This window comes from Lygodium microphyllum, chromosome 12 (genome assembly GCF_053477565.2).
Source record: "Lygodium microphyllum isolate KBCC chromosome 12, Lygodium_microphyllum_v1.1.10, whole genome shotgun sequence".
Lineage (NCBI taxonomy): Eukaryota > Viridiplantae > Streptophyta > Polypodiopsida > Schizaeales > Lygodiaceae > Lygodium > Lygodium microphyllum.
This window is the reverse complement of record NC_141146.1, coordinates 44328745-44352479: the sequence shown is the minus strand read 5'-3', so window position 1 is coordinate 44352479 and position 23735 is coordinate 44328745. Positions and strand designations below refer to the sequence as shown.

The following is a 23735-nucleotide window of genomic DNA, read 5'->3' as shown; positions in this document are numbered from 1 at the left end:
AAACCTTCTCATCTTTCTATCCTCAAATAGCCATAGCCACACAACCCCTAGCTCCTCCCAACTATAGCCACATAGTACCCAGCCTCTCTCTTTCTTTTGCGCATGGCCATAGCCACACAAACCCCATATTCTCCCAGCCATAGTCACCAAGCACACAACTTTTTCTCTTTCTTTCATGGTAGTTTTCTTTCTTCCATTCTATAAATTTCTCATCTTTCTATGCTCACACAGCCTTAGCCACACTGCCCTCCTTACTTCCATTACCATTCCAATGGCATCTATATATCAACAAAGGTGACCCTATGATATCATATTAGTTGTTTATGTACATAATACAAAGGATGAACATGGTAAATGGGATTGAGCATTAGTCAAGAAGGATTCATAGGTTTACATGCAACCTTCATCAATAGGGCCTCATTGAGTTCATCATCATGGTGTACTATAAAATCATTGAAAGGGAAAATTTCTTGGGTTTCGATTTCATCATCATGGTGTACACATCAGTTCAACATGTGTATGGTGTAAAGGACTTGAAGCTACCTCTTGGGCCTACTCAATAATATTTTCTCTTGAATTATAAGTTGTTGATTTTGTGTTCTTAGCTTCTCATATGTTTCTGAGGCGTTTACTTCTTCTCTCTTGTCATGCATTTTCCCTTCAAATCTTGTTAAGGATCAACCCTTGGGAAGCTTTTCTAGGATATACAAAGCTTTGCATGTAGATGTGGGTGAGACAATGATGATTGGAAAGTCATCACAATATCTTTTACATTGCAAGATTTGTTTCTGTAAGTTCATGTATGTAGTGCCTACATCAGTTGATTTGTATGGTTCTCTTGAATTACTTTTTTGTCCACCTCTCAATTCTTTGGAATGGCCCATTCTAGATGAGTGGATACTTCAAGCATTAAAAATGAAAATCATATATGAAATTTATAGCTTGTTGAGATTCGAGAGAGCTTCAAGATCAACGGGCCTTTCATGGTTTGTGTACCAATTCATGTTTTTACATATATCTTCAAAAGCACTAATGTGCATCAATGTCCCTCCATGTTCATTTGTAAGGACATAAATGAGGACTTTCTTAATTCCAACTTTGGAGAAGGATGGAATGAGGTGGATGAGATACACAAAGGTGATGTTTTTTTGTGTAGAGTGGTGGTCTGTAGTGTTACCTTTCGTTTGTTGATTGCACATTCATCATTGTACATATGCTTCTATTACTAATGTTGGATGAAGAAAGTAGGCCAATGGATTCCCTTGGAGTCCACTCAAGATACGGGGCAATCATTCAATGTTAAAATTCATATGCCAAGTGGAATGATTGAATCGATCACAATGAGTGATTGTTCGAGTCTCCTAAATCTATGGGAGCATCTTGTCTTAATGGAAAGTGTTTGTATGGAGAGCTTCAACTTCTGTATTGGTGGTGGAAAGGTGAGGTTGAGACATAGTATTTCGAATCTTTTTTTTCTCTTTCAAAAGGAGCAAAAGAATGGAGAAGAATTATATGTTGTCAAGTGCTTTACAACAAGTCAAAATTTGTGTACAAAATGATGTATTGAAAATTAACAATGAATAGATCATGGGATTTTATTGTTTAATGCTACTCTCCAACCACTTCTCCTCTCCCAAGCACCCTTGCACTTCCCTCCTTCACCCCTTTTTCCATGATGGGTCGCACTCTTAATAGCTTCATGGGATCAAATCTTTACAAGTTCTTTCTTCCCAATATCAAGTACTATGATACGTTATTGTGGCATGGTCCAAGCTTGCAATAACCTATCAAGTACATGAACACGTACTTATGAGAATATACTATTGAGTTCAAGGATTCCAACAAGGAATGGGTGTCTTGAAATCTCCTCAAGTACATCAATGGCATGGAAGCATTTCGAAAACAACTAGGTCATTTTTGTGCAAATCTTATCCCCGCCTACTTCAAGTGAACACGACTTTGATTAGCATCGCACTGACTACCTTTCATGGACTACTGCTTTTATTTTGTTATCAAATGAAGGTGAGGACCCCGCTACAGTCATAGTGGATGCTGAAGATCAAGTGGGAGGCATATTGAAGGATGTCCCTGATCCAAAGCATTCACTAGTGTGGAGAATGCTAGAGAGGTAGCAAGGGCTGTAGAAGAGACAAAAGCTCTAGACATTATAGCCGATAGAGTTATAGTTGCTGTGGATAGCATCTTAGGAGGTGGATTAGGTGAGAAAGAAGCTACATTCTCTACCATCTATGCATGAGCAAATTCTTCATCGACAAGACAAAGAATTCGTGTTTCTCGATAATGTGGAGAAATTTTTTGGAGTGAGGGAGAATGAGACATTGTCAATACTGGCAATTGCAAATGACTTTGCCCTTGTGTCTGATGATCTTCCTATGGAGTACAGCAACCCGAAGCTAGAAGACATAGACGATATACTCATAGTAGATGGAGATGCCATGGATTTAGTGGAGAACACCACGGTTGGCACCCAAGAGTTTGAGGCAGTGCAAGCCAACTTGGTGGCAAGACATTGCCCTTGGAAGAGCAACAAGCCCTCTTGATCGATGAGTCCAAGTCAAGTGTATACTTGACCAAACCCTCAGAGATTGCAATCGATGCTAAGTAGGAAGTAAGTGTATCGACAATCCATCTAGACACTTTACTATGTATACTATTTTGAGCTAACTTCATGTCAATGTAGATCATGCTCGACATCGATGATTTTGCAAGTTGCTAGAAGGACTAGGGAACATTCAAGAGAAAAATGTATCCATAGGGCACTACATTGGCCAAATCCCCATTTCTAACATAGCCATTGTCCATACCACCTTCATCCCAGACAGACAAGCTAAGCTCTCTATCTTGAAGGATGTGTGTCAAAAGTGTTATGTGCATCCACCATTACCTCAAATGTGCACAAGATCATTCTTGTTAAAAAGGAGTTGGTGAAGCATGTCTTTGGTAGACACCTGCGTAGAAGGATACTACAAGTCGTCGGGATTGGCAAAGCCATAGGAGAGTAGGTGGCCATGCAGGAGAGTATAAAGGTAGGGTTGCTACTAGAGGCCAAGAAGAGACAGGAGCATGTCCATGAGAAAATCAGGCACTTGAAGATGGCCTAAAACTTATATTGAGCTTTAAGATTCTAAGCATAGCCCTATAAATAAAAATCCCTTTGTACTTTGCACTATAATACAAATATATTTTTCTTATAATCTATCTCTCAAGCATATTATCTATTTTTTTAGCATTCAAATGTGATAAGATTGAAGTATTTTATGAACTAACGCTACGTGATACTAGTAAGAATATTTTCAAAGTAAAATAGACGTAAAAAATACAATTAAAAAATTATCCATCAAAAATTTGTGGTTTGGCATACTAGAGGGCCTAGTTTTGGCCCAAAAAACCCAAAAATGCCATCAGAAAGGTGATCTAGGCAATGTAGGATGCCCTAGACACTGCAACATGTGGATGGGTAGAGCGGCACTCTACTCACTCACACACCATAGCGGCACTCTGCCCATTCACAAGTTGTAGCATCCATGGCATCATGCACTACCTAGATTACAAAATTTACTGATAGATTTTTAAAAATTTTCCTATACTTCATTGCTTGTATGATGCATGCTAACTTGTCATTCAGTAAAGCAGAAACATTAACTAGAATATTGGCTTGATAATCAATTGCTTATTCTACTTAATTGTCGAGTTTCAATTGATGTTGAAAATTTAATCATTACATCGTCATGCACAAATACAATATGAGATATTCGAGGCACAATAAAAAGCAAAGGTTTTTCATTACATGTCAAAGTTCATATATTACATTGCATTGTAGTGTATTACAAAAACTATAGGCCCTTGGCAGCTCAAATCTCTCTCCCCTCTTATCCATCTAGCTAACTATATCTCTATGCATGATGGTGACCCACTTGGCATGAATCACGCACATATATGCATCCTCAAAAAGGGTGACAAAGTATGCTTTTATAGCTTCGTGGATAGCCTCCACTATAATCCCTTGCATGCGGATTTGATATTTGTAAAAGTGAAGATTTTTCTTCACTAAGCATGCAAAGTGCACTTTCTTGATACACAAGTTCATGCTCTTCTGGTACTTGCAGATCTCCCTAAGAGCCACTAGGTGATAGTTCTTCCTCTACTTTAGCCTTTTCCCTAGGACTCATCTAGCTGGATGTTGCCATGGTTGCCATCCTTGTGCTTGTTGGGCTTCGAGTTGGGACTTCAGTGTGGGTTGCTCAACAAGGATTGGTTCTTGAGGAGCAGGGAAAAGGGATATTGGAGGAGGAGGAGAAAGTTGCATGGCTCGCTTTGTTTTTAGCTTTAGGCATCATATGGAGCCCTTACAATTTGTTAAGTGCCCCTCGGTTACATCTCTACTAGCCTCGGGCCATTCTATCATCCTGTCCTAGAGCCTATTGATGTTGTAGTCAATATTTTCCTCATCATTATTATTTCCACATTCCTTATCTATAGAGGCGTCACTCTCATTGTTCTCCAGCTCATTGTTGTTAACTTCCATATCCTTGCTTGCTTCTTCCTCTTTGGAAGAGTCTTCTTACTCATGAGCTCTTTTGAAAGTCTCCAAGGCCGATTAAGGGAGAGTCTTTGAGCCTTTGGATGGACATTAGGGAGAAGAACATGGTGATGACAACGTTATGCTGCTACTGGAGGCATCCCGTCAACTGGAATTGGGGATCTATTTGCCTTGCCATGGTGGAGAAGTGAAAACTTGTTCTTGGCCTTGGCTTGGTAGTGGATGTCAACGTGCAATTTGCTTTGTACAGGCCATGAGATGGATTAGAAGAAAAGAAAAGAAGACAACAATAGAAGTATAAAATAGGAAATGAACTAAAAGAGCTCCATTTATATAAAACATAGTATTAGGGTTTAAGGGGGGGTTCACACATGGTTTTACATACATTCCCATTTTGACACTTTCCTTCACCTTTTCATGCTCCATGCTACATGTGTATTCACTACATATGTGTTTCGTCACTTTTCCTTATTACACACATGGATTTGTTTCCTGAGAGATTAATCAAGCATATCTATAAGGTAGCTTTTCTTCACGCGGCCACCTCCACGACAAGTGTACTTGAAATATACACCACAAACCCGATAATGATACTTGTCCATACCTTAGGTGCTCCACATTTTCAAAGACTCATATTTCTCTAAAATATATGATCTATGAGTATATAATATATGCTATAAAGGTATGGATCTTTGACATTAGATTTGGAGCATCAACATATCTAAACATAAAAGAGCATGCAAGTAGTAGAGTTGAAGGTGTACCATGTAGTGGGCGATGTCAATTTCTCCCTATGCATTGACAACTAGCTTTGTAAAATCATCAACCACTGTATGAAATTCAACTTGAGTGGAACGATATGTTGATGGTTTTAGCATTATACACACTAGCTTATCAAAAGAATACCAATCTTGCATTCTTAAGACTAGGATCTATTTCCAAATCTGTACTGCATTTGCATAAATATTTCCATAGTTCCTACTTTAAATTTGGATGGCTTGCCAATCATATTGCTCAGGAATCTCTTTGCCTTCATTCCACTCATTGATATTTTATGTGCTACGTCATAAGTTGGGGCCTGATGTTTTTTGGTCCTTTTTAATCTTTGTCTTTCCTCTGTGTACACCTAATGAATTTAATAGCTCCTCGACTTTCTCAATAGTGGCTTTACATCTGGAGTGAGGCTTGATTACATAATATAATTGATATGAAACTTCAATAACTTGTGAAATATGCACATGAAACAATGCAAAGTGTAAAAATTGAACGTTCTCAATGTTAATTGAAAATATGGCTTTCCACTTCTCGTCATGATGTGACCTATTTGGTGGTGCCTTTCTATTACATGTCAGTGCTTCTCCCTTCCACGTAATATTATCTATGGCCTTAGAAGAATTTTTTGTTTCCATGTAAAATGAACAAGGCAATGATGTCGATGCCTTAGTGTCACAATTGAACATACACTTTAGAGAGTCTTGAGATCATTGCTCAGGTGCCAATTAATATTGAATTCTCCAACCTCTTCCATGTAGAGCTTCTCGCTACTTCTTTGCTTGGAAATTGTATCCAAATATAGAATACATTGGAAGATTCAAGAGAGAACATTATGAGTTTCCTTGGGCACTTTGGCTACTGCTAGCCACCAAATTTTATTATCTCACTGCACACTAAACGATTAGACAAACATGCTATCTTTTGCATAGGCCATGATACAATTCATCAATGTAAGGCACACCCTCTTCACCATACATCCCTTTATGATTCAAGCTTAATAATAAATTCCAAGGTTGAAACAAAACTTGGAAATCATATTTGGTACAAACTTAAAAGAAAGAAGTGTACTATATTGAATCCATAATGTTAGATTAGGACAAGTTAATACCTTTCAAGCATTTCACCTTGTACAAATGAGCCATGGCACATTGCAACTTAAGCAAGTCAAGAAAAATATTATTGAAGTTATCATATTCATAAGATATCTTTCCAACTTTAGTTCCATCCACTTCCATTTTGCCAATGATAAAAAGACACTCTCATAATGAATCAGCAATGGATATATGCCGTACTCATCTTATAGCTCTCAATTAAAATGGACAAGGCAAATTCATGTGCTTTATTTTACTACAAGCCAATGCAGTTGCTATCATACCATATATGGCCTCATAGCCTTGTCAACTAATCCCGGTTGTATCACATGTTATTTGAACTTCTATAGATAAACTATTAAAAACATCTATAAGAACCTCATTCAAAGAATTATGCCAAAGAGCTTGATACCTTGAGTCTCTCAGATTTCCAATCCAATACTTATGTTTTAATAATAACTTTGGAAGTTCCATTTGCTAACCCTCACCTTGGCCTCTAACATCATTGAAAAAGTTTCTAAGAAAAAATAGACATTTTTAAGAAATAAATTAAATTCAAATTCAATAAAAAGTGACAAACCTTAATGATTTCACACGTCTTCCTCACACTCCACCATTCAAGGATAATGATAGCATTGGAAGTAATTGATGTTTTCTTTCCTTATAACCTATTTTATTTTTGCATTACCCCTTCTATCTAGCATAATGTGTAACCAACCTCGAGGAGGACTTTTGCTAGTCCATTTATAGGTGGCCAATTGATAAGAAAAAAATAGCATTAGCCCTTATATTTGGCACAATGTATAACCATCCTCAAGGAGGACTTTTGCAATTCCATTTATAGGTGTCCAACCAATAAGAACATTTAATATGGTTTATATTGCCATATACAAGTTTTTGCTATTGGATTCCAACATCAATACAATAAAAGAAAGCACACACTATTATAAATGACGTATGTGCATTACACAAGTGGCAAGTACAAACAATTTAAGTTTGTCAAGTTTTCTAATAAAAAGACATATGGGCATGAGAAATGATAGACACAAAAGACACCCAAAGGAGAACCCAATAAATTGAGATTTTAAACTTTCTATTTTGCATATAAGATAAAGGTTATGTTTTTTCATGGATTAAAGAGAAGATAGAATTGCTATTTTCAACTTAGTCATGCTTCAAGTCCAATTTATTATTCCCTAAAGAGTGGTCCCAGTCTTATGTGAGGCTAAGGTGATGCTCATGATTGATGAAGCTCTATTTACTTCTAATTGTGGATTGAGTTTTGATGTTTAGCTAGGGTTTGGCTAAATCATTAAAAGACATCAACTAGAGGCTTAGTCAAACATATCCTAAATGAATATATTATCACACCATTTTTGCATAACCTCCGTCACCATAGACACCCCGTTATATGTAAACCATACCTTCAAAAGGTGTTGATCATATTTGAAATAGATCAATAATAACCTTTAAATTAAAATATACTTAATATGGAAACTAAAATATAGTCCATGTATAGCATTTAGATTAATTTTATTATATAATTATGTTGCTAATATAGTAAATGTGAATAGTAAAATAGAGTCCCTTTCTTACATTTAAATGATTGTGCTTGTACAATTTCATGGTGGTTACAATGTAGGGAATCAAAATATATTTGTAGCTTGTTTATATGGTCACATATGATTCCCTAAACACTCAACATAAGCGAAGCTACCACAATCACAATAATGTAGGTTATTTCAATGGAAATCTAGGTGACCTCTTCCTCATGTGGTTAATATTGGAAAGGATTACTGACCAAGTTACTCATTACACAATCTTTGAAAAACAAACTTGGGTTATCACAATCATAAAGGGCAAGGTTTCTCCTACAATAGTCTATGTGGCCCTCTACATGCTTAATGCAGTTATTGTGACAAGGGCTACCATAGTTGTATGCATGGTTGAAATTGAGGGGCTATTTTGTAGGGTATAAAACGTCACTATGCAAGCAAGGGTATGAGTACAAAATGTATGAACGCTATATATAGCACAAAAGCTACTATAGTCGAATTAGTCATTCACCATCAAAAATTTCAATGTTCATAAACGACTAAGATTCAATATAAACCAAATTGTAAACTATTCCCAACAATCAAACCCTACTTTATACATGTATAATATAATAGTAAGGCATGATAAGGACTTATGGAAATGGTGACACTAGGTAGAAAGGAGCATATTTGCGTAAGAAGATCAAGACTTGGATAATCTAGCTACCAAAGTCACTATGCATGAAGCAAACTATTCATATGCCTTTATTTTTCATTTTAGTGCAAATCATCTAGTACACTTTTTTACCAATGTTACCTACATGTAGCATGCTTTTCCTTCAAAGAGAACCTCACAAGGGGGTTGTTCACATGTTGTATCTCTCTCATGTGACATCTTTAACTACCATTTCTTAATTCATTGGAAAACGTTATGGCTCCAATTATAAGTTTTTCCACTCCTTTAAATGTGCTTCTTTTGTCAACTTCATCTAGTATAATAGAGAGAAGATTAGATACATCATGCATGGACATATCCTCTCATTCATTAGCAATACCTACTACATTTCTCACTGTGAGAGAGAGAGAGAGAGAGAGAGAGAGAGTACACATAACAATGCATACACTAGACTATATTTATTGTATAGCCACGAGTTTATATCATACCTTCTACAATGGTATAAAATATTGCATAATCTAGAGCTTCATCAATGATAACACCTTCTGTTAGTCACACCCTTTGTAGTAGGTGATGATATGTGCCCACAACTAGCTTCCATCTAAGAAGGCATATGCCTAGGTGAGCAAGCACAATATTATGACTTTATGGGTAGGATGCCATAGTATGAATTCATGGTGGTTTAATCTACTCATCTCACCTTTATGGCTAGCTTGTCTACTTGGATTCCCTTCAAACTTGTGTCCATCTCACATATTTGTGATTGCATTTGCTACTAATTTGTATGGCATATTCCCATGTGAAGACATCTAAGCCACCAACACTATGGTTGGATAGCATAGAGGGGCAATATCATCAACCTTCTACTCCAACATGTCACCGTCCCTTTGAACCTTCCACTGACCATGGACAAATACCCATACAAATCAAAACTTGTATTGATGAGTTTTCTCATTGTTATTTTTCTAAGGTGCAAATATGCCCCAAATATGTTGGGGGCAATTGAGGTGGCTAGTCCCCTACCAAATATTCCTTAGAGTCATAGTACAATCAATTATAACATTTGCAATCACATAGTCTTAGCTTGCAAGCTCTTGGTTCAAACTATTGTCGTATATTTAAGTAAGGTTTACATCTTTGCCACCCTTTGTGAGTCATCTCATTGCAAAACAAGGTCTATAACCACAATCACATGTTATTAAGAAAGCCTGATCAATGTCATTCATTGTTTGTTAATAGCAAAAGTTGTACACCTACATGTTGCAATCATACAATCCCAACTACACATTCTAGCAATCAGAGTTGCATCAATAACATAGCCACAACAACATAATCTCTATTGATTACAAGTTCATTACAATCCCAAAAACCCATGATTAAGGCATCTTCAACTGTATATTATACAAAATTTGATATTCATTAGCATTCCCAAAAACTCATGTTTTTATATGAAACAAGAATCCATTTCTACACAAATGAGAAGCAATCTAATGAAACATAAACACCCTTAAGATAACAACAAACTCCTTTGAATAACCTAGTGCCATTATACATCACCTTGTGATTTCGCATCTAAACTTTCAATCCGTATGAATTTAACAAAATTCCTTGTTTTTATCCCTCAAACATCACGATCATTTCTCCTCCTCTTCAAAGATTTGTATCGTTATCCATCATAGTATTTCTTCTCTTCTTCTAGCAATTGAGTAGTTCTATAAAAAGCTCAAAAATAGGCAAAATGAAGTCAAAACAAGGAAGCAATTCAATTTCATTTTGAAATAAATGCAAAATAGGAAATAAAGTTTAGAAAAACCTTGAGTTTATCAAATATGATAATGTAGGACTCCAGTAATTCATTCTCGAGTACCTATCAAGAACCACCCTCATAAAAACACACCCCTTTCCACAATCCTACATTATCTTTTAAATATAAAGAGGGAGAGGTCCAAAGAAGAGGGCATGTCTCACAGATTTTTGACACCAACAAAATACACAACAAACTAGCTATACCTAAGGCAACACACACAAACTCCTTTTTTCCATGATTTTTATGTTAGGTTATCAACCCATGAACCTAGATTCAAATCTTTTTCTTTAATACTCTTATTAGATATTAGATTACTAGATGACTACGCACATGCATGCTTATACGTTGCCCCCACACCTCTCTCTGTGCATTCCTAGCTCAACATAGCTCTTATTCTCTCGATGCATACTCTCCTAGAACTTCTTGAAACCATAGTTCACACACAAAGTGAACCCTTTGTTTCAAGCATTTCCATCACATCCCCCTTCCAATGCAAGTGCAACACATAGGGGAGAAGGTCTGACTTAAATTCCTACCCTAACTTCGAGAAGCACCCAATGACTTTCTCAATGATCCTCATTGCAATGTCCAAGCCCACCCAAGAGCCAAGCCCATGTGAGAAATATTTATGATAATGAGTTCACAACTTGGAATTTCAAAATATGCTCTAAAGAACTCACTTGTCAAAGTGCACACATGCTTTGGTTGAGCTAAAGAAAAAGTTGGCTACAGAGCTGAATAGTCAACAAGAAGATTAAAGATAATGTCCAAGGAAATGACATTAAGAAGGTGCTACAAGAAATCAACACAAGGAGGAAGACAAGGTATGCCATACACCATTTTAATAATAGTCAATGCAGCCACATCACAAAAGAAGATTGCATCTCATGCATGTCTAAGAGGCCTCCCTAATTGGTTGTATGAAGAAGCACAAGAGAAACTAGAAGATGAAGGCTACCAATAATGTTGGAGCATAAGCTTGAGACTAAACTAAGGCCATTATCGCAAAAGTAAGGGTTTAATGGGTTCCACATAGCACATTACAAAGCAAGGAAATAATCAAGGAACTTTGGAGTTCAATTAATGCAAGATAAAGTTGAAGCACTAAAGCAATCCAAATGTCTCAAGAGAGCCAAAATGAGCTCACTAACACAACCTATTAAGATTGCCACAATAATGGCATCTGAAAAGAGGGAATATGGGAAATTTATCGTCCTAGAGGAGTTCAAAAATCTGAAAGCACCAAGCTACTTTGGGGTCATTGATTGATGCAATAACTCTTCTAGCTCTAGCAATCAGTTTTCTTTTTTGCCATTAGTTGGTCTAATAGGCCGTTTTGACTATTTGCATATGTTAATGAACCATTTAATTTCCTTTCTCCATTTTTCTATTTGTATTAATGCACAAAGTTCACAATCATTACAACCATGCCTATAATGCCAAAAACAAGGGGAAAACATCTCCCAAGTCAAGATAGAAAATGTGTCATGCATATGAAATGTATCAAAGAGCCAACATCATATCGCTAAATGTCCTTCAAGAAAAGCAAGTCATAAAACTTGTAAGCATGGCCTACAACCATCCAAGTTGAGCATACAAGACAAGCTTCCAAATCAAGCATATATGAAAAGCCCTTGGCTTGTAGATAGCCTACAAGGGTGCAAGGCATACATACAAGCAATATGCTTACAAGTCATGTTTGCCTTGAGACAAGTATGATATCGAAGGAAAAATCCTAATTCGCATTCTATAAACATGCATATGCATTCATATTAGGCATGCTAGAGAATTTTCTTGTGCAACGACTTTGAGTCGTGGACATTGCCTAGAATTTTAAGGTTCCTAAGGGCAACTATGTAATAACCATCATAATGGATGAAGCATATTTGTTGACTATGAACAAGCACTTACAAAGCCAATGAGTGAACATTTTGTGCACACATTCCAAGTGCAAGAGACCAATGATCTATTCCATTCTTATCTTTGTGGTGTGCAATTCATACACTATAGTATAAGAGAGCTCAATCTCCATATAGAGACTCAATACATGCCAAACCAAACTTTTTCACAATTATGCTTCATTGACTAGTTTTATTAATGTGTGCATTACAAAGCATTCAAAGACCTCCCCATGAACGATGCATTGGACCACCAACCATCTTCCATTCAAGTCATTCCAAGTTGTCACAGGGTGTAACCTATCTGGCTCTCGTAAACACAAAGGAGACTAGAAAAATAAATAAGAAACACACAAAGAACTATGAAAGATAAAAGAGAGGAAATAAAGGAAGAGAAAGAATGGATACAAATGTATAAACACAAGCATGTACATACACATGTACACAAGCACATACCTACACACATACACACACACACACCAATCACATGTATGAGGTGAAAAAAAATGAGAAACATGGAACTCCAAAAAACAACAAAATAGATTAGAAAAATTATGAGGGAGAGAAAGGACTCACACTTACGAGACCACACAAATGGAAACACACGTATTAGACACAAACATTTATATACACACATATGCACACACGCACATAGAGAGAATATATACAAAATAAGATGTGTGTGTGTATGTGCATGCACACATGTGAGTGTGAAAGAAAGAAGAGAAGGAAAAAAAGAGAGGAGAGAAATTTGATAAGCTTATGAGACCAAACAAATAAACACATGCATATAAATCACACACATACATACATACATGATTGGCTTCTTTGTGTGACTGAAACATTGATAAACATTCTTGCCACATGAAATGTCATCACCTGCAAGTGGTGGAAGGGACGAGAAGAGACAAGCATCGATTAGCGTATTCGTGGCTTGGTACTAAGCTTAAATAAGAATGAATCCTAACCACCATGATTCCTCTGACCACTACCAAAAACACAAAAGACGAGGCAAACTAGAAAACCTAACCCAAGGCCACCACCCAATCGCCCAACAAGATAGTAAGGTGCATTAACCATGGAAAATGGCTTATGATAACTCATTAAGAAGACCGCCTCATGTAGATAGCAAACCCATAAAGTACAAAGAGCACCATCACATCCATAAGTGTCAAGTTCCACAATTTAACCACTAGGATTAATGAAGCATCCAAACGTCCTAGGCATCGAAACACTTGTTCGTCCAAGAGAAGGATAGTCATGTGCACCTTCATAATTATCTTGCATGCAAGGTAAACGGGCGGTATCTAACAAGATCTCCTCTCTCGTACACGGTAAACTTAGCACCAAATACCATAGCAATACAACCACAATTCTTGAGCAAAATCCAAAAGACTAAAACACCTCACCGCAACGCCCAACATGCTACGAGGACAAGGAGATGTCCAATAGGAAATCAAGAGAACCCATAATGTATTCGAGTATCTAGGCCATGCAGTTTAGCCATATAGCGCCATTCCAATAGGAGATCAAGAGAACCCATGATGCATTCGAGTATCTAGGCCATGCACTTTAGCCATATAGCACCATTCCAATAGGAGATCAAGAGAACCCATGATGCATTCGAGTATCTAGGCCATGCACTTTAGCCATATAGAGAACCCATGATGCATTCGAGTATCTAGGCCATGCAGTTTAGCCGTATAGCGCCATTCCAATAGGACATCAAGAGAACCCATGATGCATTCGAGTATCTAGGCCATGCACTTTAGCCATATAGCACCAAAAAATCCCACTCTTGATCACAAGACAGCATCAAAAGAGGACAAGTTATATGCATGTATTGGTGTACCACAATCACAAAACTCACAGGTTCTCGGGAGCTACAACAAAACTCAACACGGTCTCAAGATATCTCCCCATCTTGCAATTGGACAAAAGGGTGATAGATTGAAGCTTTATACCTATTACTACTTCATAGAACCAACGTTCCATAAATAGAGATGCAAAGAGAAAATAGCATAAACATGGAGTAGAGAATAACGAGCATCCCTTCTTGGAAGGCAATGATGAATTGTTCACCTTCAATTGCTCTGGACGACTGCCTCTGCAGTCTTTGCATTGCAGACAATGGCTGCTTCAAAATCACCGGCAGTCCCAAGATCAATCGCAGCGCCTTCAAGTTGATTCCCCAACCCATGATGCTGCCAGTGATTTTGAACCCCAACTTCTTCTTTTGACGAAAATCATGGCATGTTAGAGGCTTTTGATGTTGCCTCGGGACAATCATTCCCCCCTCATGATCATGATGCCTGCTATGGCCCTCTGGAACCCACGATAAACGAGAGGCTAAAAACTACTGCACTAGAACCAGTAGCCCAGAATAGAGGCTTCGCTCTCGAAATCCATTAGTTTTTTCTGAGCAGCAAGGCGTTCGAATGCCAGCGATGGCCCAGTCGTCATTTGCCTCACCCGTTTAGGGGTCTTGGCATCCAAAACAATATAGATATATGTATGTATGTATGTATGTAAAACCTTAGTGCCAAAGCCTTTTACTACTTTATTCGTACCTTGTAAAAGTATAACCTTAGCCACGGGTGTTCAAACAACACCTTATTACTTGGCCATCCATGATGGCATGCCACCAAGTGGATTTTACCATAGTTATTTTGTGCTTAGACATTCATACAAAAGCAAAGTTTACTAGGTATATTCATGTGCTTGTATATGCAAACTTTACTAGGTATATTCAAGTTTGGCAAAAGATACTTGAAGACTCCAAATGGTTGGGGGCCCAAGATAGGAGGGGAGACACATCATTGAAGTAGCTAATATGGACTTTCAAAGAGGCTTATGAACCCCCATATAGGCCCATGAAGGAGAAGCCTAGGGTGGTTAAGAAGCTAGCTGGAAAAGGTCTCTACAGGTGGGAAGCCTCTTCAATGGAGTTTATGAAGCTGGACAAAACCAAGGAGTGCTTCCTCTTAACTCCTGCCGAAGAAGCCCTTGTCCAGGAAGTCTTGATGAAGGTCAAACCTACATGGCCAACCTCAAAGGTGGTTTGTGAGGTGAAATTGACCAGGTTGATGACCAGCCCAATAGAGAAACCACTCTAGAAATGTAGGAAGTCAAAGGATTATTCAAGGAAAGATCTATCTCACATACATCGAACTGCAAACTACTGGCATAGATGGCACCCAAGGTCAAGAAATAGAACCTGGGTAAGGAGGTGCTGCAATGTTTGGAGGGCTACCCCTTCAAGGAAACTTAATTTTATGCTATGGCGTGTTGTCATGAACAAATTGCCTACTAGGGAAAGATTAAGTAAGTTGATGCCGGTTCCCCCATGGTGTAAATTCTGGAAGATAGAGGAGTCTACAAGACATCTGTTCTGGGACTACAGAGAAGTCCGGGGCTTTTGGAAGCAACTCCAATCATGGGTGCGAAGCGCTAGCTTCTTTGACATGATTAACATTAAATTGGTACTTTTTGGTGAGCAAGGCAAGATGGATGAACAATCTCTGAAGTTGTTGAATGTGATTAGAGCGGTTTCAATGCAAGAGATCTGGAGGCTAAGAAATGGCAAGCTCTTTTGTAGGGTTAAAGTTCCCTTGGTCCCAAAGGATCAATGGCCTAGGGTCAAAAGTGAAATTCTGGTGGCCCTTAAGGGCTGTAAACTAGCTAATAGAATTTTTAAGGTTTTTTGTAATGCCTTAACAAAGGCCTAAGACAATTATGTCTTGAAGAAGCCTCTTAGTAGGCTATGTAAATACCTTTTATTCATAATATTGATATTCTCTGTGCATTATAAAAAACTTTACATTATTTATGGGGAGTCAAGAAGTTTAGTTTTGTAGATATAGTCTTTTCGAAAAAATGTGGCCAAGTTTATTTAGTAGATATAGTATTTTGAGAAAATGTGTACCAACATGAATTAGGATACAAAGTTCCCTAATTGTTATTGATGTTGGTACTTTGAACCTCGATGCAAAGCATCAAAAGAACACCAATGCAAAGCACCAAGAAAATCTAAGTGCAAAGGACCTCATATAAATATATGGAAAATCTAAGCGTGGAGCACCTCATATAAATGCGTGGAAGTAGAACCAAGCTCTCGACTAGTCATTTTAGCATGTTTTAAGCAATTCCTTTCTTTTTACCATATCTCTTTAAGATTGATCCAGTAATATTCTAAACAATCTATAAAAGATATTGATAGTGATATACACACATGTATCACACTCACATTGCACCCTAAAAGACATAAACACCTAACACAAGTTGCAAACCCAAATGTCAAAAAGAGAATATAGAGAAGAGAAGAGGACACAGACATCAATCAAAATTTATTCCAAGAAACTGAAAAAATGGATACAATTTTCAAAATTACATGCAATAATACGTATATATACCTTACAATGGATAGAAGGAAAAACAAATAGTGAGAATGCAAGTACCTTCTATCTAGCCCTGATAAGTCACATTCAACAATTGTGTTGTTTCTAAATGCTTCCTTCCATTCCTCTTCATTTGCTCCAAAGCTAAGAACCATACCTTGCTCACAACCAAGTCTCAACTACAACACATAAGTTAGCATCTCTCTCTCTCTCTCTCTCTCTCTCTCTCTCTCTCTCTCTCTCTCTCTCTCTCTCTCTCTCTCTCTCTCTCTCTCTCTCTCTCTCTCTCCAAAAAATGTTATTTTTAAAAGAATCAAGCATACCATAAGGCCAACATGCAAATCCCATGTAAGTGACATTGTTAAGATCAAGTAGAGAATAATACACCAATTGCATAAATGTAACCACCTAAAACTACGGTTGAAGCTTCTCATTTCAACCACCCCAATTGAAGAAAGTTGCCAAAGTGTAATCCTTGAATCATTACCACACAAGAAGAAATAGCCAATGTAGGATAAAAATGAAGGCATTACTTGTGATCCGTATATTCCATAATCCCCAACAACAAAAAATGTACCTAGTAATGCATCTAAAGATTGGCTAGTGAGAAAGCTATCCAAAACTGCATGACCTTTGGCTTTGACCATGTACTCTTAGCTTATGTCCAACTAAAACAAAGACTTGATTTTGTATGACACTAGTAACAAAAAACATGTCATTTTCCACAAAGTTGGCCAACATTGTGAGAGATTACGATAATACCCTCGAGGCACAACAACCGTGTGCCAAAGAGCTTAATTCTTGCAATATCACCACATGGTTAGCTTCATCAAAAAAAGCTACCACTAGTGTAGGGGTCTAGTGGTAGCCCATGAGGACGAGCTCCTACAAGCCGACATCCAAGATGGGCATGGCACTCCTTATGCATGAACTAGTTAAGATGGGGCATTTTACCAAGTGAGGCTTATGGTGATCCTTCCTCAAGGCCCAAGTTACATGGGCCCCTAAATGAGTACTTAAGCCTTGATGCCTATCCTCACCAACATAATACTAGTCTCCACAAAGCTATCAACCAAAGGTAGTGAAAATTAGCAACATAGTCTAACAAAACAAACCAAGGGTTGAAGGGTTTGGCCCTATGATAGCATTTGCGCCTCCTAGTTATGCATACCCAACTTACAAAACAAAGCTAGCCAACATGCCCAATTGCAATCCACTTCTTGCTATGGGCTAGCAGATATGTTTTATTAGGGAATGTAATTTACATTTTAATCACGTGTGCTAGATGTTCCTCTAAGTTCAATAAGATTGTGTTCGTCAAGTTTTTGTGGTTGCATCCCTCATCAAGTGTGAATATAATCCTCAACATTTAAAGGTTTTTGCTATGAACTTGTGTATGTTTAGGACTTACCATACATTAAGGGTGTGCCGATGCCAATGACCATCGAGAGATACAAAGGTATCCATCATTCACCCCTAACTAGCATAATATACAAAGAGGAAAGTAATAAATATGCCACTTGTGTATATTCAAGATTTGAAGACCATTACACCTTTTGAGGCTTGGAACAGCCGCAAACCTTCTGTTGGCCACTTCCGTACGTTTGGGTGTCTTGCCTATGCCCATATTCCACAGGTACTTAGAAAAAAGTTGGACAACAAGGTTGTTAAGTGCATTTTTATGGGATATAGCCGTGAGAGCAAAGGCTACAAACTTTATGATCCCATTACAAAGAAGGTTTTTGTCAGCAAGGATGTTGTTTTTTATGAAAAATCAGAATTTTCCTTGGCTAGTTTGGACACATATCAGGCTGCCCATGATGTTTTTGAAGGGCTGCTACCCATTACTTTTGATGATTCAACTGGAGCTTCAGAAACTGAACCTAATGTTCAGCCAACTGCTCCTATGGAAAGTGTAGAAATTCAGCCATTGGCTGATCGGAATATTCAGCATAATGCTGAAACAAAAATTCAACAAGAGCTTACACACAGTCAGGAAGCTAGATAGTTACCTAGATGGTATTTGCAAACTATGCAAGATAGTCCTTTGGATGCACCCATGGCTGGTCGTACTATAAGGCAAACTCGTCTACGTGATTCAGCACATACCATGGAGTTTGTTATGGCAACAAGTACTTTTGATAATGAAGAGCCTGAATGTTTTGAGAATGCACAACACAATGTGCATTGGATGGCAGCAATGCAAGCTGATTTAGATTCTATCACTAAGAATCAAACTTGGGATTTGGTGTCTTTGCCATTTGGGAAGAAAGCCATTGGAACGAAATGGGTCTACAAACTGAAAAGAAAAGCAGATGGATCCATTGATAAATACGAGGCACAGCTTGTAGCTTAAGGCTACACACAAAAAAAGAGCATTGACTATGAGGAGACATTTGCTCCTACTTCCCGTATGACGACCATCAAGTCTATGATTGCTTTGGCTACACATTATGGTTGGACAGTGCATCAGCTGGATATCAAGACTGCATTTTTACATGGGAAACTTCAAGAGCAAGTTTATGTACAGTAGAGCAAATCCTTCGAGTAAGTTACCTTATTTATATTTTCCAAGTTATGGATGAGTTGGATGTAATTAGATGAGTTACTTAGACCAAATTTCAAATTAAACCAAGTTCCTTATACTTTGCAACTTTCATTCATTTACTAAGAAAAGGAACAAATCAACATAATTATATGAGAAAGCTCTCAATAAGCTAACTATCAAAACTTGCTTCCTAAGTCTCAGATCAAGTATATCCTTATGAGACTCAATGGTACTATAGTCTTTTTAGAATAAGATCCAAAGAGTAGACACTATCAAGTACATTTCTTTAAGGGAGATCTTCAAAAGTCTACTCTCAAGTCTAAGCGTGCCCATCTTTGGCTTGTGGTGATGTCTTTTAGACTCATCGATGATGGTGACAATAATAGTCACAATAAGATAATTATTCAAATGATTTTCCTAAATGACGTTTCTAACATTTGTAATTTCAAAAAGAAACATGAGAAGGATGTGGAGTTTCTACAATAACCAAAGGACACTAAGCTATACAACAATGCCAAAAAGTATACCTTTGGTTCACACAAGTCCACTATCTAGGATAGTGCATTAACTCCATGGTGTCATGTTGGACCCTAAAAAAGTTCCCACTTGGAATATGGCATGGTGTCAAGTTGGAACCTTAGAAAGCCTAGGATATTACACAAACGGTACATGTTTTGTATTCTTTCATGTGTCTTCATCAAGCTTAACCTACCACATAAGTAAATCCTTTACGATCTTAGCTCCCCTTCTAAAATTTTTAGCCTTTTTATGGATCTCTATTTGTTTCAACAAGTCATTTTTTTTGCTCATTCATTCAATTTCTAATTGCTGTTTTTTCTAAACAAATCAAACACCACATGAGATGGCTCTTGAACTACATTTCCAATCTCTGCTGCAAACTATATCATTGGTTCTACAAGCTAATCACATCAATGAAACCTATGCAACATTCATGGAGTCTATCAGGATAGTGAGAAGTAATCACTCTAGGGAAGATCCTTCTCCACTATCAAAAGCATAATCTATGCAAAAAACTAAGACAATTTCTCACCAAGTTTTAAGATCAAGGGACTCGTGAAGTTGAACAAGAAGTTGTTCAAGAACCTAGGACCAAAAGTTTCCATGTGTGTTGGCAAATTGCATGAACACCATGCAACTACCACCAATGGATGTGCATCCTCTTGCCATCGGGCCACCCGAACATATCCAAACAAGTAGTGAGTATCAAGGGTCCCACTTATCTCAATAGATTGGGCACATTTGTATTTGTGGTGCATTGGGCTAGGCTAGATTCCACCTTGAGCCACCGAGCAAATCAAACTGTCTTAAAACACATGCGAGATTTTTGGATGACAAAAAAGCTTGGACTTATTGCACTCTAATTTGAGTGGGGATATAAAGTCAAGACCTTTTAGACCATTTAAAACCTCACTTTAAAGAGCTTGAATTTTGAATTTTGAATAAGAACCATGGCTCGAATTTGAAAGTTACATTACCCTTTAAAGGGGATTTAATCCTTGACCAAAAGAGTAGAAATAAATTTACCCATCAAACGATGGGTAAGGATATACCTGGGATCAGAAAAGTGGCGTATCCTTCCAAAAACTTGATGAAAAATTTGAGGTTTTAGTAGCCCTTCAAATATTCTTATTTGGACTGTCCTTCAAATGCTAGCACTGTCAAGATTCCTGATCCAAGGTTGAGGAGTCTTAATAGATATCCACTTGTCGAGCCAGATATGAGTGGATTTGGTAGTTCTGTTTGGATGAATCTGACTGCATATTCATGTGTCAGCCCGCGTGTGCGCCTATATGCTCTAGTGTTGGTGGTGCGTGCTATCCGAATTTCTTGGTTGCAATTCTCTAAACGCTACACTCCTCCATTTTCCCCTCTTTTGATGGTTCGAGGGACAGGCAAGTAGAGAAGTAAGCCATTCGCTCTTCTAATCGTACGACGGATAGGCAGATAGTGCACACCTAGGTGAGAAGGTAAATGATGCACTTGCCACATGATGCCACCGTGAGGCCTAAAATCTGTATGAGATACGATAGGCCTTGAAGGGAAGCAGGCTTCTTTGATGGCAAAATTACTTACAAGTTGCAGAGTAATGCAAAGTCGTCTTGGGAGGGAATGCCCACCACCATTCTTCATCACTCCATTCTCGTAGGGAGATTCTTCAAACAATGGACAAATGAATCCATCGACACCTACAGTACATGATTCCCAAAAAATTCCGTTGACATATCTGGGCAAGTTGATGAGACTGACACTGTAGTGCACTTTATAAACGGTTTGCAGACTATTGTCTAGCCTGATGTCAAGCTGCACAACCCCTCAAACACGAATTTCACTGTAAAACTCGCATATTCATTTTGGCAGAGAAATCATGGAAGAATCCCCAATCTGAATTGCATCTGCAGACTGACGATTCGTGAAACCATTTGACACTAATCAGTACATCTGCTAGCCATCTAATACTGCAACCAGTGTGGAAGAGACTAATCAGTACATCTGCTAGCAATCTAATACTGCAAACATCTCATACTGTGGAAGATGACTAATCAGTACAGGTTGGACACTAATCAGTACATCTGCTAGCCATCTAATACTGCAACACCTGTGGAAGAGACTTGCTACAAATGGATTCAAATCTTCATTGAATTTGAAGACGAACGTCTGGAAAACTGGAAAACTCCGTCACTAAGATCAAGGGAAGCTATTGAGGGATACTTCTGATCAAGACATTGCAAGCTAATTAATGTAAAAAACCAACGGCTGGAAACGAAATGGATGAGAACGCTGCAGCATTGTCATACCTCAACGGCATCTTCAGGAGGTAAAATCCGGACCTCATTACGGTAACTGCAACAAGAAAGAACACACAAGAATCAGCCTTGAATCCAAAAAGTTCCATGCAGATGCGAAAATGTCAGGGTCCATTAAGTCCATCTCAACAGATAGGGCAACTCTCAAGGTGAGCAAACAGAGAGGCGCATGCAAAGACCTGGATGTCTATCTTAAAAAGATACATGGAAGCTGCAAATAAGCAAACCCTAGGAAAGACCTAAGGCCTGAATGTCCATCCGAAAGGACACGAAAGCTCTCAAAATGAGCAGATATAGGAAAAGACCTCAATGTCCTGCAGGGAGCTTCAAGCTTGATGAATCGATCCCTGCTGCGAGGACAAAACTGAAGGACAACCGATCCATCTCCGGGCGCATCCTGCTCTTGAGAGATGCAGAAATCTCGTACCGGCGGCCCCCGCCGGGCATAATGAGTGGCGGCGGGAAGGATGATGTCGATAGGACCTGGTCTACCTATCCTTCTGCTGCTCTTCCTGCCGCCATGGAAGCGACTGTCAGGCGGAGCGATCGCGATGCGGAAGAACGACATACAGCCAGCCGAGCATCGACAATGGCCAAAATACAACCACGCATGGCGTCCCCTGCAGCGTCGCCTTCTCCTTCCTTCGAGAATCGAAACGGTGTCTTGTCTCATCAGTCGACTTCATTTCGAAGGCTAATTAAAATTTCAAGGGACAACGGGTGATTAGCTCTACTGTAGGCTCTTCTCATGAGGTATATCACCTACATCGATATCTATATCCACCCTCTTTTTTGGGCATGCCCTATGCGCATAGGGTTCACCATTCCTTAGCACTTAAAATGAAAAAAGTGGGAAAATGATTTATTATTTTATTGTGTATGCCCTTTCAAATCTTGAAGGTAATTTTTCATTCAAATGGCTTTACGTGAAAATAAGATTACACGACTTGGGGAGAGAGAGAGAGCACGTGAGGTAGAGCGAGAAGCAAAGGAGAGAAGGTAGCCAGTGGCCACGACAATGCGCTTCAAGAAGAAGAGGAAGTAGAGAGGGAGCCAGAAGAAAGAGGACACATTGGCATGTCTTATGCACATGAATTATATTCATTCATGTGATTTTGCTCATAATTTGTTATGAATCACTCCGAATGTGACTAGCAAGTTTGAGATCTTGAATCATGTATCAAGGGGCAATAGCAAGTGATGTCGACACAAAGTAATAGTGATGGCTTATGCAGTGCATTGTCAGCTATGATTATGTTGATCTAACCATGACAAGGTGGGCAGTGTATTGGATCATCATATGCATTTGATGATAGCCATCAATAACTGGTGCTTATGATAGATGTACTTGGGCAACATGTGGCCTAAGTTTCACTACAAATAGATATTGTATCATCACATGAAGATGACCAAATTAATGAAAGTGCAAGCTGCTACATGGCAGGTAGATCACTACTACTCCATCATGATCATCTACATATGATTCGCATTCCTTCTACCCTCCATTATAGGATCATGAGCATGATTACAATGTCCATCACATCCACCTTGCTGCATGTTCTTCTTCTAGCTACTACCCACACTTTCAATAGCATTGTCACTCACTACCTTCTTCTTTCTTTA

The 23735-nt window shown here is 38.3% G+C and overlaps 1 protein-coding gene across 3 annotated transcripts; it reads right to left on the bottom strand.

Moving 5' to 3' along the window:
* Positions 1 to 10150: 10150 nt before the first annotated feature.
* On the bottom strand, positions 10151 to 22826 carry LOC148027695 (uncharacterized). Of its 3 annotated transcripts, XM_087689387.1 has the most exons (5): positions 22418 to 22823; positions 22104 to 22149; positions 16800 to 16918; positions 10451 to 10504; positions 10151 to 10349 (listed from the first exon to the last, which is right to left on the bottom strand). In XM_087689387.1, exons 1-5 carry the CDS (start codon positions 22783 to 22785, stop codon positions 10304 to 10306), a joined length of 633 nt encoding a protein of 210 aa, XP_087545513.1. In that variant the 5' UTR covers positions 22786 to 22823; the 3' UTR covers positions 10151 to 10303. The 3 variants fall into 3 exon arrangements, with proteins under 3 accessions (XP_087545513.1, XP_087545514.1, XP_087545515.1); XM_087689388.1 differs by lacking the exon at positions 10451 to 10504 and having other exon boundaries at positions 22418 to 22824; XM_087689389.1 differs by lacking the exons at positions 10151 to 10349; positions 10451 to 10504; positions 16800 to 16918 and adding an exon at positions 21501 to 22019 and having other exon boundaries at positions 22418 to 22826.
* Positions 22827 to 23735: the final 909 nt, after the last annotated feature.